Source organism: Drosophila sulfurigaster, chromosome 2R (assembly GCF_023558435.1).
Source record: "Drosophila sulfurigaster albostrigata strain 15112-1811.04 chromosome 2R, ASM2355843v2, whole genome shotgun sequence".
NCBI classification, from domain to species: Eukaryota; Metazoa; Arthropoda; class Insecta; order Diptera; family Drosophilidae; genus Drosophila; species Drosophila sulfurigaster.
This window is the reverse complement of record NC_084882.1, coordinates 31273966-31298976: the sequence shown is the minus strand read 5'-3', so window position 1 is coordinate 31298976 and position 25011 is coordinate 31273966. Positions and strand designations below refer to the sequence as shown.

At 31.6% G+C, this 25011-nt stretch overlaps 2 protein-coding genes and 6 long non-coding RNA genes across 8 annotated transcripts; 7 read left to right on the top strand and 1 right to left on the bottom strand.

Moving 5' to 3' along the window:
* Positions 1 to 4120: 4120 nt before the first annotated feature.
* Positions 4121 to 4608, bottom strand: LOC133837029 (uncharacterized). Its single transcript, XM_062267675.1, has one exon. The coding sequence runs from the start codon at positions 4577 to 4579 to the stop codon at positions 4292 to 4294; it is 288 nt and encodes a 95-aa protein (XP_062123659.1). The 5' UTR covers positions 4580 to 4608; the 3' UTR covers positions 4121 to 4291.
* Positions 4609 to 8233: 3625 nt separating this feature from the next.
* Positions 8234 to 8652, top strand: LOC133838453 (uncharacterized). The gene is made up of 2 exons (XM_062269567.1): positions 8234 to 8464; positions 8524 to 8652. The coding sequence occupies exons 1-2, from the start codon at positions 8270 to 8272 to the stop codon at positions 8635 to 8637; spliced, it is 309 nt and encodes a 102-aa protein (XP_062125551.1). The 5' UTR covers positions 8234 to 8269; the 3' UTR covers positions 8638 to 8652.
* A 665-nt stretch (positions 8653 to 9317) lies between these two features.
* On the top strand, positions 9318 to 10164 carry LOC133838668 (uncharacterized). The gene is made up of 3 exons (XR_009893968.1): positions 9318 to 9550; positions 9618 to 10039; positions 10100 to 10164. It is a non-coding gene; the product is annotated as an uncharacterized LOC133838668 (long non-coding RNA).
* Positions 10165 to 11601: 1437 nt separating this feature from the next.
* Positions 11602 to 12612, top strand: LOC133837576 (uncharacterized). The gene is made up of 3 exons (XR_009893825.1): positions 11602 to 11700; positions 11768 to 12221; positions 12284 to 12612. It is a non-coding gene; the product is annotated as an uncharacterized LOC133837576 (long non-coding RNA).
* A 736-nt stretch (positions 12613 to 13348) lies between these two features.
* On the top strand, positions 13349 to 13673 carry LOC133837581 (uncharacterized). The gene is made up of 2 exons (XR_009893829.1): positions 13349 to 13434; positions 13500 to 13673. It is a non-coding gene; the product is annotated as an uncharacterized LOC133837581 (long non-coding RNA).
* Positions 13674 to 14831: 1158 nt separating this feature from the next.
* On the top strand, positions 14832 to 15271 carry LOC133837577 (uncharacterized). Its single transcript, XR_009893826.1, has 2 exons — positions 14832 to 15109; positions 15173 to 15271. It is a non-coding gene; the product is annotated as an uncharacterized LOC133837577 (long non-coding RNA).
* Positions 15272 to 15988: 717 nt separating this feature from the next.
* Positions 15989 to 16576, top strand: LOC133837579 (uncharacterized). The gene is made up of 2 exons (XR_009893827.1): positions 15989 to 16206; positions 16267 to 16576. It is a non-coding gene; the product is annotated as an uncharacterized LOC133837579 (long non-coding RNA).
* A 3371-nt stretch (positions 16577 to 19947) lies between these two features.
* LOC133837580 (uncharacterized) lies at positions 19948 to 21546 on the top strand. Its single transcript, XR_009893828.1, has 2 exons — positions 19948 to 20083; positions 21476 to 21546. It is a non-coding gene; the product is annotated as an uncharacterized LOC133837580 (long non-coding RNA).
* The last annotated feature ends 3465 nt before the right edge of the window (positions 21547 to 25011 follow it).

The window sequence follows — 25011 nt, the reverse complement described above, 5'->3', positions numbered from 1 at the left end:
CCATTTTGCCCGCCATTGCCATTTGCGGGCTGAGCGCGATTGCAGGTCGACGTCATCAAAGTGTTATCATTTATTTAGGTTCTGCGGGCGAAGTGGCCTACTTAGACACTCTGAAGGATAACACTCATATACTACCACAATTAAGCGGGTTTAGTTTAGTATAGATGATTGTAATCACTCAATTAAGCAGCGCATGTTTAACGACTGTGTTTAAGGCCTTATTTATAAAGCGCACCTAAAAGTATGCTAAATTTTTTTGTTTGCTGAAAGAAGTTTGTTAAAAAATAAAATAGTTTTACCTTTTATCTATTTCTTTGTGCCAAATCTTCATTAAGGAAATTAAAAAATCTGTTAAATTTAAATGCTGGAATTTTTAATACAATTTTTTTTCAATAGCTACATTTTTTCTTTAAAGTACATTGCTTAAATTGAATTTACATCAAATTATCGTAGTTATTATAACTTTGAATTTTACACTTTCACAATTCCTCAACTTTTCATAATAAGTGTGTTTTTTTTCCTGTATTTTCTTTTTTGTGTTGCTTTTCTTGTTATTCTTTCTGCTCATTATACAACAGTTTGACAGCGCAACTTTTTCGTTTAGCTTTTAATCCTTACAGCCTGTCAGATTTAGCAAGTTTGTGTTATTTTTAGGTCATCTCCTTCGTCGTTATCTCTGTCGTCTCGCACCTTCTTTTATTTTGCATTTTACTGCTTTTTTTCTTAAACAATTGGACACGCACTTGGCATATCTTTTGTGCTCAGCTGCTCATTTTGCATACCTCAGGGGGCGAGCTCGATTTAATGACCAAGCTTGCAAGCACTTGCTTTCGCATTGTGGAAAGAAGCAATTGTGGCAGCAGCTTAAATAACTCCCCTTCCCCCACCCCGCACTCTCGCTCTCTGTTGAGAGGTTTCTCTGCTCCAATTCATTGTAGTTTTGCTGGCAAGAGAGTCGAGAACTCTCATGTCTGGCTTCCAGAAGCTGTCGTTAAGCATGTTTCAGTTGCCAGTTGCTATTGTTGTTGCTGGTTGCCGGTTGCTGGTTGCCGATTGATGTTGCTGTTGCTGTAGTTGGCGTGGCGATGGGGCATCAATAACGCATTTGTATAACATATATCGTAGTCAATAGGAGACACGTGTCTAAGTATCTAGTCTGCTGTCGAGCCTAAGCTCTGTTGCATGCCATTGTAATGGTATCATGCTGTAACAGATTTCTGTTTACCTTGATTTACATAAGCGCAAATACACACACACACACACTCATACAAGAGGTGTGGCAACCACAGAGCAAGGCAAACAAAACGTCGCTGCTCAATCGCAGTGGCTGCAGTGACAAAGCCCCAAAGTCTCCTCCCCCTTCCCCCAGCTATTCTTCGGTGTAAGTGAAGCACATGGAAACGATACAAATACACTCAAGCATGCACTTAGTCTTTGCGCCTTTCATTTCTCTTCAGTCTCAGTCTCAGTCAGTTTGGTTCGTGTCGATGCCTCGACATTGATGTCGTTGCAAGAGTGTGAATAAGCACATGTGTGTGTGTGTGTGTGTTAAATACATATGTATATGTATATGTTTGTGTGTGCTACCAACTGCGATCTATGCAAATTTGTTTTGCCTGCTTCCCGTCTTTGCCACATGCGATAGCAACACACAAAAACAACAGCAACAACCACTCCGCCAACGACTTTTTGTTAACAGTTTTCTCCCTTTTGCTTTTTATTTTGCCCACTAAACAAATAAAGTTATTTGCATGCGCAACTAAATCGATTTGTGTGTATCAAATTGTGGCGCTCCCAAAGTAGAAAAAACACCAGAACACAACACAACACAACAAACTGAATGACTGCCTGAGAGCGCAGCTGTTACAGCAAATCAGCACGGCAGGCAAAGTAGCTCTTGCTCTTCCTTTTGCTTTTGCTTCTGCTGTCTTGGGCCTCTTCCCCCAAATGAGTTGCAACATTAAACTGTATTCAGCGAACAAAAAACACACGAAAGTTTCTTTTATAAAAAAGGAAAATAGATGCAAAACTTTGCCTTTAACTTTACCTGTTTATACTTTCGTAAGCCAACACTTGACTAAAATATGGCACTAAATCATACTTTAAATTGGGTTTTATGGCAATTTTGATTTACAAGCAGATAAAGCAGCTTGTCTAAAAAAATATCTCTAAATTAGTCATACGACAAAAGTGATTTAAATTCTGTCAAATTCAAAAGAGAATTTTCTGCAAAGTTTCTTTAACTTTGTCAGGCATTATCATCGTTATAAAACAACAAAAAAAAGTAACTCCAAATCATACTTTCATTTTGAAATGTATCACACTAGATAAGTAGTTAAATTTCGCAACCAAAACAAAAGTTATTAAAAAAGCACAAATTGACTTTTGAGCAAATTGAAGAGAATAAGCCTCAAACTCAAAATGAACACAGTGCAAAAGTTTCTTGTCATCATCAAGCAGGATTAAGAGCACTTAAATGAACTGGTGTCTAACCACCAGGCTTATGTGGTTAAACAATGGTTAAACTGAGTGAGAGAAAGAGTGCAAGAGAAAGAGAACATTCATTTGATACGCTCTGTCGCCTAACAGCTGCCACCCGCAGTGTCTGATAATTAAAGCCAGACCAGAAAAATTGTCGACAATTTAATTAAAAACAATTTTTGGCCAAAATGTTATTTATAGGCACGAAAGGAGAAGGAGAGAGAAAGCACGGGTCGTAGCGTTTGGCAAACAGCGCAATGGGAAATAAGCCGCTTTGGAGCGCACACATGAATGCCATCAGAAATGCAGCATGCAACATGCAGCACATGAAGCACATGGAACAGAGCCGTATGGCTGGCAAAGGGTGCTGGCCAAAAGGATTTGCATTTATTTGTTGTGATGTCCCCCATACGCGCAGAACAATTAAGCAGAGTGCGTGGTCAAATGCATTCGGCCATGGCCGATGGGGGTATGAGGGGCGTAACGTGGGCGTGGCGCACAGCAAATTCTGCTGTGGTTCACGTAAATCCTTTCCTCTTTTTTGACGCAACATGAACTCGGTCTATTGTTTGCGTAATTCGGTAAATTGACGGTGGAAGGGACAGCCACCAAAAAGAGGGCAACGTGGAGCCGGGGGCGTGGCTTTAGCCCTGTTGCCCATTTTAATAATTTTTAATTAGCAGCCGTTGGCTGACATTGTTGTGAGCATACTCTGCCCGAAATTGCTATTTAATGAAGTTTATTTTGTGTTCCGCGTAATTCCGTTAATTCCAATAATTCGCATGAAATATTTACAAAACATTTATTTAATTGCTTATAATTTGTTGATATTACTTTCAATATCACCGATTGAAATGATCAAAATGCCGAAGCTAATTAATTCTATTGTTCAACTAGTCGTTTGTTAATAAACTTAATATGAACTTTACTTGGAATTATGAATTTAAGTTTTTTTTTTAATTTATAGAAATAGTTCCTCTTAATAATATGAGAATATTTATAAAATTCCTTTAAAAAAAAGCAACACGTATACTTAATACATATACTTCCTACTAAAGTAGGAAGTCTAAGTTTTCTTTTTTTGTAAATTGTAAATATAATTCGTATTAATAACATCGGAATATTTGTAAAATGGTTCAAACTTAAATATAAAAAAAATCATTTCTTTGGTGAAACTATGCGTATGCTTAATATGCGTATTATGGCACTATCTTCACTCGCTCTTCAGTTTTAAACAAAAAAACAAAAATAAAATAATTATATAAATTTATACATTTTATTCAATATTTTTAGAAATATGTATGTCAAACATGCTTAATAAATAAATTTGGTAATTTTTTTGATTGCAATTTCTTTAGTTGCTTATTTTGTGTTAAGTTGAATTTCATTAAATTAAGAAATGTGACAGAAATCTTAGCACAAGTATTTATTAAATTGTTATGAATTTTCTTATTAATTTCGCTTTGGTCATAATTTTCTTATTGGTTTTTACTGTTTTGGTGACATTAGACGTAAGCTTAATTTCTTGTTTAATGTGCAGGTTGTCATTTTTAAGAAATTATAAATACTCATAGGAAATATTTCTAACACACTTATTTAACTGTTCTAAATATTTTTATTTAACTTGAATACACAATAGTTGAGACTTTAAATGACAAGCATATTTAATAAAGGTATTTCTTTGGTGCAACTAAACGTATGCGTAATACAACGCGTATACGTTATGAGAATTTCGTCACTTTTATTTAATTTTATTTCAATTTGCTAGGCAGTTCCTTGTTGATCCTTTTAGATAGCAGCAGGCAGAGGCTCACTTGGGGGGCAACACTGGTGGCGACCAATACCATTCAGCCCAAGGCACACAAGCCTTGGCATCGTTCAGGAATGCCGTGGCAATCGGGCAATAGCCGACGGTAGCAGGTACTCCAAGAGTGGAGCAAACCCAGTACTGGTTCTTGATATAAAAATGCGGATAGAACTGCACAGCGATCTCCTCTTCCGTCTGGCAACCTGGCTGTCCAGTTGGTTTGCCAAAGGCAGCAGCGCTGGAGCAGCTGATTAGAGCAAGGCAGCAGGCAAGAATATACAGATAATTCATGATGTGCTGTAAGAATTAGACTGACCTATGCTAATTTCATGGCGTTGCTTATATAGCACTAGCAAAAAAACACAACTACCTGAACGTAATCTTATCAAAAGTGTGGCACGTAACCAGAAAGCGAGAGAGAGTGAGGTACTATAAAGCCCATAGGGAGAATATGGGAGGTTTAAAAGCCCTGTTGCTATTTGGCAGGCAGTTTATGGCGCTGTTTGTTTGCCCAGCGTTTGAAGCTGTGTTAGCTCTTCCGTTCAGCGAGGGAGCTGAGTTGTTGGGCTGCTGGACTGCTTGCATATTCATGACATCAACGCCAGCTGTAAATTATTTTCAGAGATAGCCCTGGCAAGCCACAACAAGCGGAACAACAGCTAATTAATTCAAAACACTGCCTTAAAGGCATTTTTGGTGGCGGGCCAAAGAAATTTTCACCTGGGAAATGAGTCGCTCTGTCTGCTTCGCCTGCTCAGCCTTGGTGCTCGTTTGTGCTAGTTGTCCAGGACTTGCTTTTGGGCCGCCTTAAGCCATATTAGGTCCTGCACACTTGAGTAATTGCCCTTGCCATTGCAGTGCGGCTGCAGTTGAGCCTCAGCCTTGTGGCTGGATAAAAGGCACTGGCGAGGAGGAGGCTGAGGACGACTCTCTTTGGGGGGCGTCTAAGGGCCGCCTTTATTGCGCACGTTGCGCATTTGGCTTTGTTTGCTTTTGGCCATAAATTAAATCAGGTTATTAATGTCTGCCATTAAATGAAGCTACAGGCACACACCGAGACAAAGACACCAGAAAGAGGGAACAACCGAGGGGGAAAACAACTACAAGTACGCTGCCTTCCTCTTATCCAGTGACGGTCTCTAGAGCTCGGCTTTTTGGTGATTTATGTTAATTCATGTGGCATTTGTAGCATTTTCAAGTTATTCGCAGATTTTACAAAACAACTACAAAATTTGTATGCACTTTTGCCCAAACACACACTTAAAGCTTGTTTTCTTTCGAGCAATGACGGAAGTCGGAAAACAACAATTGAAGTTGTTCGTGAAGAAAACATTTCATTCTGTAAACATGTTTATTAAATGTAATGAAATGAAAACAAGAATGTTTTATTTTATTGTCAAAGAAAATAGAAAACAACTCTTCTAGGAAATCCACAAAATCAAAAGAATTTTTATATTTCTTATAAATTTATTTGCTCTTCGAATGCAGTATTTAATCAATGGAAACTACCGATTTTGTGGCCACATTGCAGCATTACAATTTAATTATATTCAAATAATTTGTTATGAGTATTTCATAGCCAATTTAATTACATTTTACAATTTGTTGGAACATTGCTGATTCTGTTTCAGGTCCATTCCATTTATGAATTTCTGAAGCGTATCAAGTAAGGAATGTCAGCTGTAAAAAGTGTGAAATATTCAGAATATTATAGAAATCATTGTAATAAAGCAGTTTAACATTTCAAAGAAGGAATACAAATTAAGGCAAATGCTAAATATAAAACTTTCTAAAATTTAAATATAAAATAAAAAAAAATGTTTAATTTCAAAAGGCTTCTTCAAGACTACAAAATGTACAATCTAGATTATATAGCAGAGTATTTATTAGTCCAACAAAATTGTAAACTTTGCACTCGCAATATGCTAGAGAACATGTAAATGTTGATTTTTATTTGCAATATTTTCCATTTCCCACTCGAAACGCGCAAAAAACAGCAGTCGAATAAAGCAATATAAAAAAGTTTCACGACCATCCATTGGAATAAATTTTTGCAGCTCGTTTTATTGATGTGCTCGCCTTGCCTTTGGACTGACAAAGGGCTTGACTGATAACTGACAAAAATGGAATAAAACGAAAACGAGCCATAAAATAATCAAAAATTGTGCAACTGAACTGTGGCATTTTTCTTTTTTTTGTTTTCTGTTTTTTCCTTACACTCTTACACTGACGAACGAAATGCAATTGGAACAGTTGGCAAACGGGGCAATATTGATTTATGACAGATGTTTTTGGGCCCATCCAACATGGATTTAAATTTCACTGTCAAAAACTATTAGCACTTGACGATTGCCAAAGGCCGCAGAGGCTGAGGATCAATGTGTCCGTTCGTTTAACCAAAAAATTAAAAAAGAGAAAAATAATAAAAGGGTCAGTTCAATTGCTGTCATAAGTCAAGCGCCTGTTGCCAATTGAAATCGAATCAATGTGTGTTTACACTGTGGCAAATCAAGTGGTAATTGCAGTTGACTCACACCGCTCGCAGAATAACACGCCCATCAGCAGATAACTTATCATTCACTCGATAAGAGCTGAATGAAATGACAAACATCTTTTATCTTATGTTGACTTCCACAGAAACTGACTGATAATGCAATTAGTGCAGAATCATGGACAAATATCTTACAGTGTAATACCGGAAATTTGTTTATTATACTCTTAAGAAGAGTATTAAGTTAGAGAAAAACAAGTAAGAAATCTACAGTCGAGTGTACTCGACTATGAGATACCCGTTACCTATTTTCAAATTAAAACAATTTGGTATTATTCTTAAAATTACCGAATTAATATACTAAAAAAAATAAATAAATAAAAATGAGGATAAAAATATATAAAATATATCGAAGACTATTTTTGGTAAAAATTAAATTAATTAAATTAAATTAAATTGTGGTATTAAAAAATACCATATAGTACAGAATATACCATATTGTCAACCAAAGCCACTAGACTCTTACAAAATTATAATACCCTTCAGATATAATAATATAATTATTAATATTAACTAATTTGATTTTTGCGCTGATAGAATCTTGAACTTTTTTCTGTAATTAAATCAAATTTAAGCGCTACTAATTAAAGTCAACAAAAAAACAATTTAATTAGCTTAAATGCTTAATAATATTCATAGTTAAGCTCTAATGATTTACAGATCAAGTTGCCGTCACGCATTCGATTAAACAAATTTTACATAGTATATTTTGGCTTACTGTGAAATTTAGAAACCTGTTTGTAAGGGGGCACGTTCCGTTGTCCACATTATTATTAAATATGTGACTTTTGCGGCAGACTGTAAAAATTCCCCAACAACGCTGAAGCGAATTTCGGAAATATTATACATTATGACGCCTTTACCCAATGGGAATCACAGTTGCGTATGCTATACGTATGTACGTATATTATATTATGATTATTCTTACATGCATGAAAGTAACTGTTTTTATATTACTCTACATAAGTTTTCAAGTTCAAGGAAAATATTAAAACAGGTTAGGAATTTTTCTGAATTTTTGAGTGTAAAAGAATTATCTATGAATTGTATCTATGAAGTCAATTTAAGCACGAAAATTCTACGTTGCTGTGATCAACACAACAAAATTGGTAAGTGCTACTTTTGTAAATGTATTATTTATAAAAGTGAAAGTAGTTCCGTTTAATTGGCATCAAGTGCTCTACTGATTATGGAAATTATTCTGATTTTTACATTAAAACAACTTCATGCCTTAAATAAATAAATTTGCAAGTATATTTTATAAATCTGGTTGTATAGATATACAAAGAAAAAGAAAGCAATTTCTACAAATCACTTGATCAACAACTTCAATTAAAGACCGGTTGTCCAATTTTTATCAGCAATTGGTATAAAACTGTGAACTGCGAGTTGAAGCTAATAAATTCAATTAAAACACTCAAGCGTCAAAGATGAAACTCTACTTGGCTGTGATCACTTTGCTGCTTTACTTTGGCCTCATAGTGGCTGAACGGGAATGTCCTTTAATATGTCCAGCCAATTACGCTCCTGTGTGTGGCGAAGCCAATGTTCGAGGTAAAAAAAAGTGCGCTGCGAATTTCCAAATTCTTGTGCCATGGATAGTAGTGCTTGTCGCGACAAAATCGGTAAGTTAATCTACCAAACTTATGATTTGTAAAGATATTTAAAAACACATTATTTACAGATTGGCGTTCTTCAAGCTGTCACAATCTTTCACCGCAATGTTCGAAGCTCATGTGAAACGACAAATTTAATAAATAAACGAAATTATACAACGATATTTTTGATTGCTGTCTGATTTCATGCGGTAAATTATTTATTTATATACGACAACGAAAAAAACATTTATGGCTCTATCAAGATCTTTTGCAAATTTCAATTTAAATGGTCAGCAATGAGTATATATAAGCCTGATCTGTAAACTCCGTTTACACATTAAATTTATTGCAATAAAGTTCTGTATTGCTTTGCTACTCTAATGCAGCCTCGTAGGTGCCAATTGTCCGGAATGTGATGACAACAGGTAGCCAACTTGGGATCAAGTTCTGCAAATTTTTAAAATGGAAGCCAATGGTAGTTGCAACAAAGTATGCAAGTTTGCAGTTTACTGTTTGATTTATTGAACAGGTAGATAAATCATTATTTTCTCTTATAGAGTAGCGTAAAACTTTATGCCTCAGCACAGAGACAAATTCTACATATTAATCGACTCTCGCTTAATATGAACTTGACTTGTCCCACAATTTGTTAAATAAACAATTTGCAACAATGTGATATTCTCAACTATTTGCATTCTCTCAATTTCAAGATGCAAAATCTATCAAATTGATTACAAACCCTCGACCATAATTACATACACTACACAAATATTATTAATTGCGTTTAACAAGTGCTTCCGGGAATCACAAACCGGCTTTGGGAAAAACTGCACCTCCCACAAAAGCAATTTGTGGTATAAATAGTCTAGCTAGTGAATAGAAACTATTAATTGAATTTAGTGATTCCAGCTGTCATCATGAAAATCTACTTTGCATTGATCGGTCTGCTGCTTTGCAGCACTTTGACACTGGCTCAAAGGAGAAATTGTCCTTCCGTCTGCACTTTGGAATATAATCCTGTCTGCGGAGAGGCCAATGTTCGAGGACAACAAGTTCGCTGCCAATTCTCCAATCCATGTGTTATGACTAGCAGTGGTTGTCGCAACGGCATCAGTACGTGAAATTTGTGTAACCTATTTCATAATAATTTATTAATATTTTGCATATATGTTTTCAACAGACTGGCGATCAACTAGCTGTGGAATTACTTCACCCCAATGCTCGAGCCTTGTTTAATAATAAGAGTTCAAAGAACAACCATTTAAAAAAACAAATTTAATATTCATTTGGCTATTTGTTATGAGAGGTTTTTATTAAGCAACTTCCGTTGCTAATGCACTTCGATATAGATTATATAGTTTATAAATTGCCATTATGCCACGAAATTTGTATTTTCTCAGAAATATATAAATAGAAATGCATTTTGACTTTTAAAATTAGTTCAAATTTGATATCTTAACTATCAACATGAAAATCTTCTTTGCGTTGTTCGCTCTCGTAATTTGTTGCAATTTAACAACAGCTATATCTGGCAATTGCTACAACAGAGCCTGTCTCCCTGACAACCCTCCCGAATGTCGTTGTAATCCGATAAACGAATAGGTATGTGAAATCCATTAATCTCATTTCCTATTAAATAATAATTTTTTCCTATTTATAAAGGATTATACTACATTCCTTGCAAAGATTAACCATCGCCCTATTTACATAAAATGTGCACAATGAATTATAATCCATTCAATAAAACTTATATAACATAGGTTATTTCATTTTTCTTACGTCCGATCTATGTAAATTCTATAATTAATAAATTGCGTTATACCCAGTAATATTAATATCCCACTGAAATTCAACAACTGCTATAAACAAAAATATAAATAAAACAAAAACGTATTCGATCTTGTAACTATCAACATAAAAGTCTGCTTTGCATTCGATCGTTTTACCAATTTGTTAGTTAATGAAAATGAAAAGAATTGTATGTATACTTAGATTATTCCGCTTTTCGTTTGCTTTTCATTTTTACAATACTCTCTGATACATTTGAAATATAGTTTTCATGCAGAATATCACAAGTAAATTCCCAGAAATGTAAATTTCTACATAATAAGTTCGCTGCTGATTGAATACTTTCCTATTAAACTTCCGTTGCTAATGCACTTCGATATAGATTATATAGTTTACAAACTGTCATTATACCATGAAATTTCTATTTTCTCAGAAATATATAAATTGAAATGCATATTGACTTTTAATATTAGTTAATATTCGATATTTTAACTATCAACATGAAAATCTTCTTTGCATTGATCGCTATCTTAATTTGTTGCAATTTAACAACAGCTGCAGTGAAAAAATGCGCACTAGAATTGTGTACCCTTAGCATCCCTCCCCAATGTCATTGTGCTCGATATGAATGATGTCTCCTCCGAGAAACGAATAGGTATGTGAAATCCGTTGATTTTATTGTCTATTATACAATTAATTTTATATACTTTTACAGAATTATACTATCGCCCTATTTACTGAAAATGTGCACCACGAATTATAATCCATTCAATAAAACTTATACAAAATATGGCTATTTTATTTTCTAACTTCCGTTTGATATAAATTATATAGTTTATAAGTTGCATTTTACCAAGTAATATCAATATCCCACTGAAATTCAACAACTGCAATAAACAAAAATGTAAATAAAACAAAACGTAATCGATCTTGTAACTATCAACATATAAGTCTGCTTTGCAGTCGATCGTTTTACCAATTTGTTAGTTAATGAAAATGAAAAGAATTGTATGTATACTTACATTATTCCGCTTTTCGTTTGCTTTTCATTTTTGCAATACTCTCTGATACAGTTGAAATATAGTTTTCATGCAGAATATCACAAATAATTCACAATATCAGCCAAGTAACTGAATTATTCTCTGATATGAGTTTCCCAGAAATGTATATTTTTACGTAATAAGTTCGCTGCTGATTGAATAGTTTCCTATTAAACTTCCGTTGCTAATGCACTTTGAAATTTATAAACATATATATATTATACCATGAATTTTGAATATTTACGGAAATATATAAATAGAAATACTTTACATATTGACATTTAAAATAAGTTGAAATTCGATCCTTTAACACTAGCTCAAAAGAAGATTTGTTTCCCCTGCACAAAGGAGTATAATATGTTCGAGGACAACAACTGCACTGCGAGTCCTCCAACCCATGTTTTATGGCTAGGAGTGTTTGTCTCTACAACATCAGTACGTGAAATTTGTGTAATGTATTTCGCAATAATTTGTTAATATTTTGTATATATGTTTTTAGCAGACTGGCGATCAACTAGCTGTGGAATTACTTCACCCCAATGCTCGAGCCTTGTTTAATAATAAGAGTTCAAAGAACAACCACCCATTAAATAAACAAATTTCAAAGAAATTTTCATATTCATTTGGCTATTTGTTATGAGAGGTTTTTATTAAGCAACTTCCGTTGCTAATGCACTTCGATATAGATTATATAGTTTATAAATTGTCATTATACCATGACATTTGAATTTTCTCAGAAATATATAAATAGAAATACATATTGACTTTTAATATTAGTTCATATTCGATATCTTAACTATCAACATGAAAATCTTCTTTGCGTTGTTCGCTCTCGTAATTTGTTTCAATTTAACAACAGCTCAATCTGGCAATTGCTACAACTTAGACTGTAGCCCTTACAACCCTCCCGAATGTCGTTGTAATGTTGATTGATGTTTCCTCCGAGAAACGAATAGGTATGTGAAATCCATTAATCTCATTTCCTATTATATAATAATTTTATTTTCTATTTATAAAGGATTATACTACATTCCTTGCAAAGATTAAGCATCGCCCTATTTACTTAAAATGTGCACCACGAATTATAATCCATTCAATAAAACTTATAAAAAATATGGCTATTTTATTTTCTAACTTCCGTTCGATATAAATTACATAGTTCATAAATTCCATTATACCAAGTAATATTAATTTCCAACTGAAATTTAAGAACTATTCTACCTAGAAATATAAATGAAACAAAAGCGTATTCGATCTTGTAACTATCAACATAAAAGTCTGCTTTGCAATCGATCGTTTTACCAATTTGTTAGTTAATGAAAATAAAAAGAATTGTATGTATACTTAGATTATTTTCGCTTTTCGTTTGCTTTTCAATTTTGCAATACTCTCTGATACAGTTGAAATATAGTTTTCATGCAGAATATCACAAATAATTCACAATATCAGCCAAGTAACTGAATTATTCTCTGATATGAGTTTCCCAGAAATATAAATTTCTACATAATAAGTTCGCTGCTGATTGAATAATTTCCTATTAAACTTCCGTTGCTAATGCAATTCGATATAGATTATAGAGTATATAAATTGCCATTATGCCATGAAATTTGAATTTTCTCAGAAATATATAAATAGAAATGCACATTGATATTTAAAACTAGTTCAAATTCGATCTTTTAACTATCGCCATGGTAATCTACTTTGCATTGATTGCCTTTCCAATTTTTTGCAGTTGGACAGACGCTAAAGACTGCAAAATAACACGATGCAATTTGGCGTATCCTGGGGAATGTTATTGCGATTAACTTTAAAGAAGCACTACCAATTATAATACATTGAAAAAACTTATGTTAATATGGGTATTTTCTTAATAAACTTCTGTAGACGATGAATTTTGAAATAGTTTATAAATTTCCGTATACCATATCATATTAATTTTCCAAGGAAATATGAATGTTTATATAGAAAATCATATAGACATTTCGTATTAGTTTAAATTCAATCATCTATCAGCATGAAAGTCTGCTTAGCATCAATCAGTATAATAATTTATTGCACTTTAGAGTTAACTTCGGTATGTAGGATGGAGCCTATTAAGGGTGAACTAGTGCAAGGACTCGATGATAACTGTTTATTGGACGTTATCGCCTGCAAGAGAGGAAAGTGAAAGTGTGAATGCCGATAAATCAGTTTTGTAAATATATATTTTTATTTTTTCTATACATTTTATACAGGCTCAACTCACTGTAAACCATCGCTCAAGTGCGCAGCTCTATTGACCTAAAGTGAGCTATGCGAATTATAAAAATTGTAAATTGCATTATTCCAAGTAATATTAACTTCCCACTGAAATATAACAACGCATCTACCCTGAAATATACAAAAATAACAAAAAAACATGTAAGAAAGCTACAGTCGAGTGTACTCGACTGTGAGATATTCCATTTTGAATAAAAGCAATATATTTTGCGGTATTATTCTCAAAATATACCAAATATACTGCAAAAATACTAAAAAATATACCAAATGGTATATGTGGTACATCGATATAGTACCGCATGAAGCACTAAAATATACCATAGACGGCACAATATACCAGATTGTCGGCCAAAGCAACTCAGACCCTAGTAAGTAGGCGTTTTTGCCCATACAAAAGTATTTCTTTAATTACTTCCACAATTTTTTTCTGATCGCAACCAAATTTTCAGGGATCATAACTATTTATAGCTATTACTGTATATACCAAAATTCGTAACTCTAGCTTTAAAATTACGCTTGTTATTCGAGTTTTTTGATTTGCAGGATGCGGAGCCTAGTGGGCGTGGCAAAAATTTGAAACAAACTTGATCTGCCTGCAAAACATAACGAATGCTGTCCAAAAAAATTATAGCTCTAATCTCTTATAGTCTCTGAGATCTAGGTGTTCATACGGACAGACGGACAGACGGACAGACGGACGGACGGACAGACGGACAGACGGACATGGCTATATCGTCTCGGCTGTTGACGCTGATCAAGAATATATATACTTTATAGGGTCGGAGATGCCTCCTTCTACCTGTTACATACATTTCCTGCCGGCACAAAGTTATAATACCCTTCTACCCTATGGGTAGCGGGTATAAAAATCACATATTTGATCTTCTATCAACATGAAAGTCAGCTTTGTACCGAACGTTTTACTAATTTGTTGCAATTTGGCAGTGGCTGAAAAGAATTGCGTTGTTTCATGCCGCTTAACATTGCGGATTCGAGGATAATTGTTCAATGAAGAGCGTCGACTGGAACACAGTATTCAGGATGTGAATTTCGGTAAACCTACTTTGTAGTCATTATTTGTTTTATTCGGTGTATGCGCATTTAAAATGAACTCCTTGCATGATTAATCCATCGCCCAAATGCTTGATCCTTTAAAGTTAAAGAAGCTTCATGAATTTAAATTTATTGAATTTTAAAATTATTCTGATTTTCATTTTTGCAGTATAGTTGTATAACTCTACACAATAAGTTCACTGCTTATTGAATAGTTTCCTATTAAATTTCCGTTGCTACTTAATGCACTTCGATATAGATTGCATAGTTTTTAAATTGCCATTATGCCATGAAATTTGAATTTTCTCAAAAATATATAAATATAAATGCATATTGTTATTTAAAATTAGTTCAAATTCGATCTTTTAAATATCAACATGAAAATCTACTTTGCATTGATCGCTCTCTTAATTTGTTGCAATTTAACAACAGCTGCAGAGAAGAAATGCGCACTAGAATTGTGTACCCTTAGCATCCCTCCCCAATGTCATTGTGCTCGATATGAATGATGTCTCCTCCTAGAAACGAATAGGTATGAAAAATCTGTTAATCTTATTTCCTATTATATAATTGATGTTTTATACTTTTTATACAGGATTATACTACATTCCTTGCAAAGATTAACCATCGCTCTATTCACTTAAAATATGCACCACGAATTATAATTCATACAATAAAACTTATATAAAATATGGGTTTTTTTTTATTTTTACCTTTCGTTCATTATAAATTATATAATTTATAAATTGGCAGTATAACATGGACTTTTGATTTCCCACCAAAATTGTACAGAACTGCTGTACACAGAAATATATAAATATAAATATTATAGAAATAGTTATTTTAAAATAATTCAAATTTGACCTTTTAACAATCAACATTAAAATCTTCTTTGATCGTTCTGCTTATCTGTTGTAATTTTGTAAAAGTAAATGCCAAAGATTTTGCACATTAGACTTAGCTTCTTAGTAAACGAGTGTTTTGCAGTTTTAACTAAGGAAACCATCGCCTGCAGAACAACAAAAGCATGTTTATTTCGATAAATGAATTTTGTAGGTAAATAATTATTTATTTTATACATTTTACAAAGTTTTACAATCCGTTCCTCGTGAGGGTAAACAATCTTCACCCAAATGCCCAGCTCTAATCACATAAAAGGAGATCCACGAATTCCAATTTATCGTATAAAGTATGTCAATTAATAAACAATATCAGCCATGAAATCCTCGAAATTTTCACTGATTTGAATTCCCAACAAAAATGTATTATTATATATAGGAATTAGCTTGCTGGTGCTTTTATATTTTCGGTGTAGATAGATTACACGGCTTACAAATTTAATTATACCAGTAAATTTTAATAATCATAGAAAAATATAAATAGGAATGCATATTGCCATTTAAAATTAGTTTAAATTCGATCTTTTTACAATTGACATGAAAATCTATTTTGCTTTGATCGTTTTGCTAATTTGTTGCAATTTGACAGTGGGAAAAAAGGAATGCGAATATGCGTGCATATTATTAGATTCTCCTGTTTGTGGAACGGGGGCTTTGAAGGATGAAATATTGTTTTGCGAATTCGAGAATGAGTGTGAAATGAAACGCATAGCCTGCAAGAACGATATAAGTATGTTTAATCCAATTAACTTATTCTCTAATCATGTAATATTTTATACATTTTACGCAGATTTACGCCCCATTCCTTGCAGAGGCATTGGAGTATCGAACAATTGTGGATACATTAAGCGTATGGCAAATTTAAAATAACAATAAAGGCGAAGCAATTTAATTTAATTTATTATGTACAATTCTACATATTACGATGGTTGCTGCTTGAATAATTTCCTATTCATTTACTGTTGCTAATCCACTTCGATATAGATTATATAGTTTATAAATTGCATGAAATTTGAGTTTTCGTAGAAATGTATAAATAGAAATGGATATTGACGTTTAACGTTAGTTCAAAGACAATCTATTTTCAATCAACATGAAAATCTACATTGCATTATTCGCTCTGCTTGTCTGTTGTAATTTGACAATGGCTAAAAACAACTGCGGAATAGCATGCCCGAGAATCTACCGTCCTGTCTGTGCATTGGCACATTTTGAGGGTGAACAAGTGTTTTGCAAATTTTCTAATTATTGTGTTAGGGAAAGCAGAGCCTGTTGGACAGAAATACACAAGTTTAATTCGATAAAATTATTTCCTAATTATATAATTATTTCTTTTTATATTTTACGCAGATTTACAACCCGTTCCTTGTGATGGTAAACAATCTTCACCAAAATGCTTTGCTTTACGCAAAATCCATCACGAAAAGATATCAGCCAATAGAATCAATTTTCTCTGATCTGACTTTCCCAGAAATTCGTAATTCTATAAATATATTTTGATTAAAAATGGCTACTTTTCAATGTAACGATTTACTAAAAAAAAATACAAATTAAATAAATGTTTATTTATTTGTCTATTTGCTTTATTTCAATTCAGACTTTGTTTAAAATTAGTTTCAATAAAAATTGAACAATTATTAAATTTTAAGTTGTAAATTACAATAAATATGCAATTTTTGTAAGTAATTTACCAATGAACAATTTTGTAATAATACATCACGAACTGGATTAATCGCATCGTTATTGGAGTATCGAACAATTGTGTATACCTAAAGCATATGGCAAATATAAAAACAAAATAAGCAAAGTAAATGAATTATTTTACGGAATTTTCTCTGATCGGCAATTACCAAAAACAAAAGTATAATTCCTCATAATAAGATGGCTGCTGTTTGAATATTTTCCTATTCAACTACTGTTGTTAATTCAATTCGATATAGATTATATAGTTTATAAATTGCATGAAATTTGAATTTTTGCAGAAATGTATAAATAGAAATGGATATTGACGTTTCAAATTAGTTAAAATTCAATATTTTTACAATCAAAATGAAAATCTGTTTTGCATTCATCGCTCTGCTTATCTGTTGTAATTTGACAGCGGCCAAAAAGAATTGCAGTACAATAGAGCCATTAATCTATGCTCCTGTCTGCGCATTCGCACATATTGAGGGTGAACGAGTGTTTTGCAGATTTGGGAATAAATGGAATAGAGACAACATCGCCTGCTGGACAGAAACACGCAAGTTTAATTAGATCAAATTATTTCCTAATTATATAACTATTTCTTTTATATATTTTTCGCAGCTTTACAACCCGTTCATTGTTATAAAATACAATCTTCACCCATGTGCGATGCTCTAAACAAAATCTATACCGAATCGGTTGCATCAGCCATTTCGTTGGGAAATAAACGCTTAGGAATATAACTATCAATAACTAATGTTAGCAGTGCATTAACATTAACATCTGCACTGGACGCAATTATGTAAACTAACATCAACAACAGTCGCGAATAAATAACCAAAGCAGAACGTGTTTTATTTTACGCTTCCGCTATTTTACGCTTCCGCCAAGACTCTTCTGAAGAACCAATTCGTCCATTAAGACTCTTCTGAAGAACAATTCGTCCAAACAATAAAATGAGTTTTCTCTGATCTGACCTTGCCAGAAATTCATTATTCTATATATTTAATTCGATTCAAAAAAAGTGACGATTTATGTTACTTAACAAAATACACATTAAATTGATATTTATTTAACTGTCTATTTGCTTTATTTCAATTCAATTAATTTCACTAAAAACTAAACAATTATTAAAACTTTCAATTGTAAATTACAATAAATATGCAATCTTCCAATTTTTGTAATTTTGAACAATTTTTTAATAATACTTCACGATAAAGTATGTTTAATCCGATTAACATTTTATAATCATGTAATACGAGTATTTTATACATTTTTCACAGATATACGCTCCATTCCTTGCAGAGGTATTGGAGTATCAAACAATTGCATATACTTAAAGCAGATGGCAATATAAAATAACAAAATAGGCAAAGAAATTTATTTATTTTACAAAATTTTCTCTTATCTGCAATTACAAAAAAAGTTTATAATTCCTCATAATAAGATGGCTGCTGTTTGAAATATTTCCTATTCAACTACTGTTGCTAATTCAATTCGATATAGATTATATAGTTTATAAGTTGCATGAAATTTGAATTATAGCAGAAATGTATAAATAGAAAAGGATATTAACGTTTAAAATTATGTATATTAATTACGAATTTCTGGGAAAGTCTGATCAGAGTAAATTGATTTTCTGGGATTCCTCATAGACTTTGAATAAAGCAGCGCATTTGGGTAAGTATTGTTTACCAGCACAAGGAACGGGTTGTAAATCTGCGTAAAATGTAAAAAGAAATAATTATATAATTAAGAAATAACTTTATCGAAATAAACTTGCGTTTTTCTGTCCAACAGGCGATGTTGTCCCTAACACAGTCATCAGCAAATTCGCAAAAGACTCGTTGACCCTCAATATGTGCGATTCTTTTATATTCTTTTTAGCCATTGTCAAATTACAACAGATAAGCAGAGCTAATAATGTAAAATAGATTTTCATGTTGATTTAAAAAAGTTTGAATTTTAAATATGTATTTTGATAAAAAGTCTATTTTTCATGATGATTTACTAAAAGGAAAATACAAATTAAATAAATATTTATTTATTTGTCTATTTGCTTTATTTCAATTCAGACTTTGTTTAAAATTAGTTTCAATAAAAATAGAACAATTATTAAAACTTTAAATTGTAAATTACAATAAATATGCATATTTGTAATTAATTTACTCAGTTAATTAGTTTGAACAATTTTGTAATAATACATCACGAACTGGATTAATCGTGTCGTTATTGGAGTATCGGAAAATTGTGTATACCTAAAGCATATGGCAATATAAAAACAAAATATGCAAAGTATTGAATTATTTTACTGAATTTTCTCTGATCTTCAATTACAAAAAAACAAAAGTATAATTCCTCATATTTTCCTATTCAACTAGTGTTGCTAATTCAATTCGATATAGATTATATAGTTTATAAATTGCATGAAATTTTAATTTTCGCAGATATGTATAAATATAAATGGATATTGATGTTTAAAATTAGTTTAAATTCGATCTACTTTCAATCAACATGAAAATCTACATTGCATTATTCGGCCTGCTTGTCTGTTGTAATTTCTCAATGGCTAAAAAGAATTGCCAAATAGGATGCCCGAGAATCTATGATCCTGTCTGTGCATTGGCACTTTTTAACGATGAAAGACTGTTTTGCAAATTTGAAAATTATTGTGTTAGGGACAGCGTCGCCTGCTGGACAGAAATACGCAAGTTTAATTCCATAAAGTTATTTCCTAATTAAATAATTATTTCTTTTATGCAGTTTTAGTATCCGTTCCTTGTGATGGTAAACAATCTTCACCCAAATGCGATGCTCTACACAAACTCCGTGACGAAAAGATATCAGCCAATAAAATCAATTTTCTCTGATCTGACTTTCCCAGAAATTCGTAATTCTATAAATATATTTTGATTAAAAAAGTCTACATTTCAATGTGACAATTTACTAAAAAAGATACAAATTAAATAAATATTTATTTATTTGTCTAATTTCAATTCAATTTAAAATTAGTTTCAATAAAAATTAAAAAATTATTAAAACTTTCAATTGAAAATTACAATAAATATGCAACCTTCCAATTTTTGTAATTAATTTACACAGTAAATTTGAACAATTTTGTAATAATACATCTCGAACTGGATTAATCGCGTCGTTATTGGAGAATCGAACAATTGTGTAAACCTAAAGCATATGGCAAATATAAGATAACAAAATAAGCCAAGTATTGAATTATTTTACTGAATTTTCTCTGATCGGCAATTACCAAAAACAAAAGTATAATTCCTCAGAATAAGATGTCTGCTGTTTGAATCAAAGATTAAATATACTTCTCAATGTGACGATTTATTAAAAAAAAAAGTCTTTGTTCAAAAATAGTTTCAATAAAAATTGAACAATTATTAAATTTTAAGTTGTAAATTACAATAAATATGCAACCTTCTATTTTTGTTTTTAATTTACGCAGTAAATTTAAACACACTTTGTAATAATACATCAGGAACTAAATTAATCGTGTCGCCTGCAGAAACGATAAAGTATATTTAATCCGATTTAATTTTATAATCATTTAATATTTTATACATTTTTCACAGATATACGCTCCATTCTTTGCAGTGGTGTTGAAGTATCAAACAATTTCATATACTTAAAGCATATGGCAATATAAAAAAACAAAATAGGCAAAGAAATTGAATTATTATACAACATTTTCTCTGATCTGCAATTACAAAAAAAAACAAAAGTTTTATTCCTCTTAGTAAGATGGCTGCTGTTGAATATTTTCCTATTCAACTACTGTTGCTAATTCAATTTGTTATAGATTATATAGTTTATAAATTGCATGAAATTCGAATTGTCGCAGAAATGAATAAATAGAAATGGATATTGACGTTTGAAATTAGTTTAAATTCGATCTATTTTCAATCAACATGAAAATCTACATTGCATTATTCGGTTTGCTTGTCTGTTGTAATATGATAATGGCTAAAAAGAATTGCGGAATAACATGCTTATTAATCTACGACCCTGTCTGTGCATGGGCACATATTGAGGGTGAACGAGTCTTTTGCGAATTTGCTAATGACTGTGTTAGGAACAACATCGCCTGTTGGACAGAAAAAGGCAAGTTTAATTCGATAAAGTTATTTTCTAATTATATAATTATTTCTTTTATGCAGATTTACAATCCGTTCCTTGTGATGGTAAACAATATTCACCCAAATGCTCTGCTCTATTCAAAATATATGAGGAAGCGATAGCCTCAGAATTTCCCAGAAATTCGTAATTCTATACATATAATTTGATTAAAAAAGTCTACTTTTCAATGTGACGATTTACTAAAAAAAAAAAATACAAATTAAATAAATATTTATTTATTTGTCTATTTGCTTTATTTCAATTCAGACTTTGTTTAAAATTAGTTTCAATAAAAATAAAACAATTATTAAAATTTTAAATTGTAAATTACAATAAATATGCATATTTGTAATTAATTTACTCAGTTAATTAATTTGAACAATTTTGTAATAATACATCACGAACTGGATTAATCGCGTCGTTATTGGAGTATCGAACAATTGTGTATACCTAAATATATGGCAAATATAAGATAACAAAAGAAGCCAAGTAATTGAATTATTTTACTGAATTGCAAAAAAAAACAAAAGTATAATAATATGGCTGCTGTTTCAATATTTTCCTATTTAACTACTGTTGCCAATTCACTTCGATATAGATCAGATAATTTATAAATTGCATGAAATTTAAATTTTTGCAGAAATGTTTAAATATAAATGGATATTGACGTTTAAAATTAGTTAAAACTCAAACTTTTTAAAATCAACATGAAAATCTATTTTCCATTATTCGCTCTGCTTATCTGTTGTTACTTCACAGTGGCTAAAAAGAATTGCCGAATAGCACACTATGCAATCTACCGTCCTGTCTGTGCATTCGCACATATTGAGGGTGAACGAGTGTTTTGCGAATTTGATAATGATTCGGTTAGGATCAACATCGCCTGCTGGACAGAAACACGCAAGTTTAATTCGATAAAATTATTTCCTAATTATATAATTATTTATTTTTTATATTATTTGCAGCTTTACAACCCGTTCATTGTTATAAAATACAATCTTCACCCATGTGCGATGCTCTAAACAAAATCTATACCGAATCAGTGGCATCAGCCATTTCGTTGAGAAATAAACGCTTAGGAATATAACTATCGATAACTAATGTTAGCAGTGCATTAACATTAACATCTGCACTGGACGCAATTATGTAAACTAACATCAACAACAGTCGCGAATAAATAACCAAAGCAGAACGTGTTTTATTTTACGCTTCCGCCAAGACTCTTCTGAAGAACCAATTCGTCTAATACAATATAATGAGTTTTCTCTGATCTGACTTTCCCAGAAGTTCATTATTCTATATATTTAATTCGATTCAAAAAATCTACTTCTCAATGTGACGATTTACTTAACAAAATACACATTAAATTGATATTAATGTAACTGTCTATTTGCTTTATTTCAATTCAATTAATTTCACTAAAAACTAAACAATTATTAAAACTTTCAATTATAAATTACAATAAATATGCAATCTTCCAATTTTTGTAATTTTACGCAGCTAATTAATTTGAACAACATCACGATAAAGTATGTTTAATCCGATTAACATTTTATAATCATGTAATATTTTATACATTTTTCGCAGATTTACACTTCATTCCTTGCAAGGGTATTGGAGTATCGAACAATTGCATATACTTAAAGCATATGGCAATATAAAATAACAAAATAGGCAAAGAAATTGAATTATTATACAACATTTTCTCTGATCTGCAATTACAAAAAAAGTTTATAATTCCTCATAATAAGATGTCTGCTGTTTGAATATTTTCCTATTCAACTACTGTTGCTAATTCAATTCGATATAGATTATATAGTTTATAAATTGCATGAAATTTGAATTTTTGCAGAAATGTATAAATAGAAATAGAATAGAAATGGATATTGACGTTTAAAATTAGTTAAAATTTAAACTTTTTAAAATCAACATGAAAATCTATTTTGCATTTTTCGCTCTCCTTATCTGTTGTAATTTCACAGTGGCTAAAAAGAATTGCCAAATAGAAATCCCATTAATCTACCGTCCTGTCTGCGCATTCGCACATATTGAGGGTGAACGAGTGTTTTGCAGATTTGTGAATAAATGGGATAGAGACAACATCGCCTGCTGGACAGAAACACGCAAGTTTAATTAGATCAAATTATTTCCTAATTATATAATTATTTCTTTTATATATTTTTCGCAGTTTTACAACCCGTTCATTGTTATCAAATACAATCTTCACCCAAATGCGATGTTCTATTCAAAATCTATAAGGAAGCGATATCCTCAGAATTTCCCAGAAATTCGTAATTCTATTTGATTAAAAAAATCTACTTTTCAATGTGACGATTTACTAAAAAAAAACAAATTAAATAAATATTTATTTATTTGTCTATTTGCTTTATTTCAATTCAGACTTTGTTTAAAATTAGTTTCAATAAAAATTAAAAAATTATTAAAACTTTAAATTGTAAATTACAATAAATATGCATATTTGTAATTAATTTACTCAGTTAATTAATTTGAACAATTTTGCAATAATACATCACGAACTGGATTAATCGCGTCGTTATTGGAGTATCAAACAATTGTGTAAAATATAAAAACAAAATATGCAAAGTATTGAATTATTTTACAAAATTATCAATAATCAATCAAAAATTGATCTGCAATTACAAAAAAAACAAAAGTATAATTCCTCATAATAAGATGGCTGCTGTTTGAATATTTTCCTATTCAACTACTGTTGCTAATTCAATTCGATATAGATTATATAGTTTATAAGTTGCATGAAATTTTAATTTTCGCAGAAATGTAGAAATAGAAATGGATATTGACGTTTAAAATTAGTTCAAATTTAATCTTTGTACAATCAACCTGAAAATTATTTTGCATTCATCGCTCTGCTTATCTGTTGTAATTTGACAGTGGCCAAAAAGAATTGCGGAAGAACATGCATACCAGTCTACGACCCTGTCTGTGCAGTGACACATATTGAGGGTGAACGAGTGTTTTGCAAATTTGATAATGATTGTGAAAGGAACCAAATCGCCTGTTGGACAGAAACACGCAAGTTTAATTCGATAAAATTATTTCCTAATTATATAATTATTTCTTTTTACATTTTACGCAGATTTACAACACGTTCCTTGTTATAACATACAAGAATCACCAAAATGCGATGCTTTATACAAATTCTATCTCGAAAAGTTTTTATCAGCCAATTAAATGAGCTTTCTCAGATCTGTCTTTCCAAGATTCTTTATTCTATATATTGGGTTGCCCAAGAAGTAATTGCGGATTTTTCATATAGTCGGCGTTTATAATTTTTTTAACTGCTTGTGACTCTGTAATTGCATTCTTTCTTTTGTCAGTTATTAGCTGTCACTATTAGCTTGCTTTAGAAAAAAAGTGCGCTTAATTTTGTTTACATTTGTTTGATTGGCGCCCTTTTTAATATGGAGTCCACAAAAGAGCATTTTCGTCATATTTTACTTTATTATTTCCGTAAAGGAAAAAGCGCAGAGGGAGTTGCTAAAAAGTTACGTGATGTGTATGGTGATAAAGCCTTAAAAGAAAGACAGTGTCAAAATTGGTTTCGCAAATTCCGTTCTGGAGTTTTTTCACTTAAAGATGAGCCATGGGATTGCAAGGGTGTGGTATATTTTGAGCTACTTCCAAGGAACAAACGATTAATTCGGATGTTTACTGTCAATAACTGGACAAA

Bases quoted from the DNA above. Each gene is read 5' to 3' on its own strand.
- LOC133837029 (XM_062267675.1), bottom strand. From the start codon at position 4,579: ATGAATTATCTGTATATTCTTGCCTGCTGCCTTGCTCTAATCAGCTGC.
- LOC133838453 (XM_062269567.1), top strand. From the start codon at position 8,270: ATGAAACTCTACTTGGCTGTGATCACTTTGCTGCTTTACTTTGGCCTC. The intron at 8,465-8,523 runs GTAAGTTAATCT...CATTATTTACAG, and splicing joins TGCTTGTCGCGACAAAATCG to ATTGGCGTTCTTCAAGCTGT.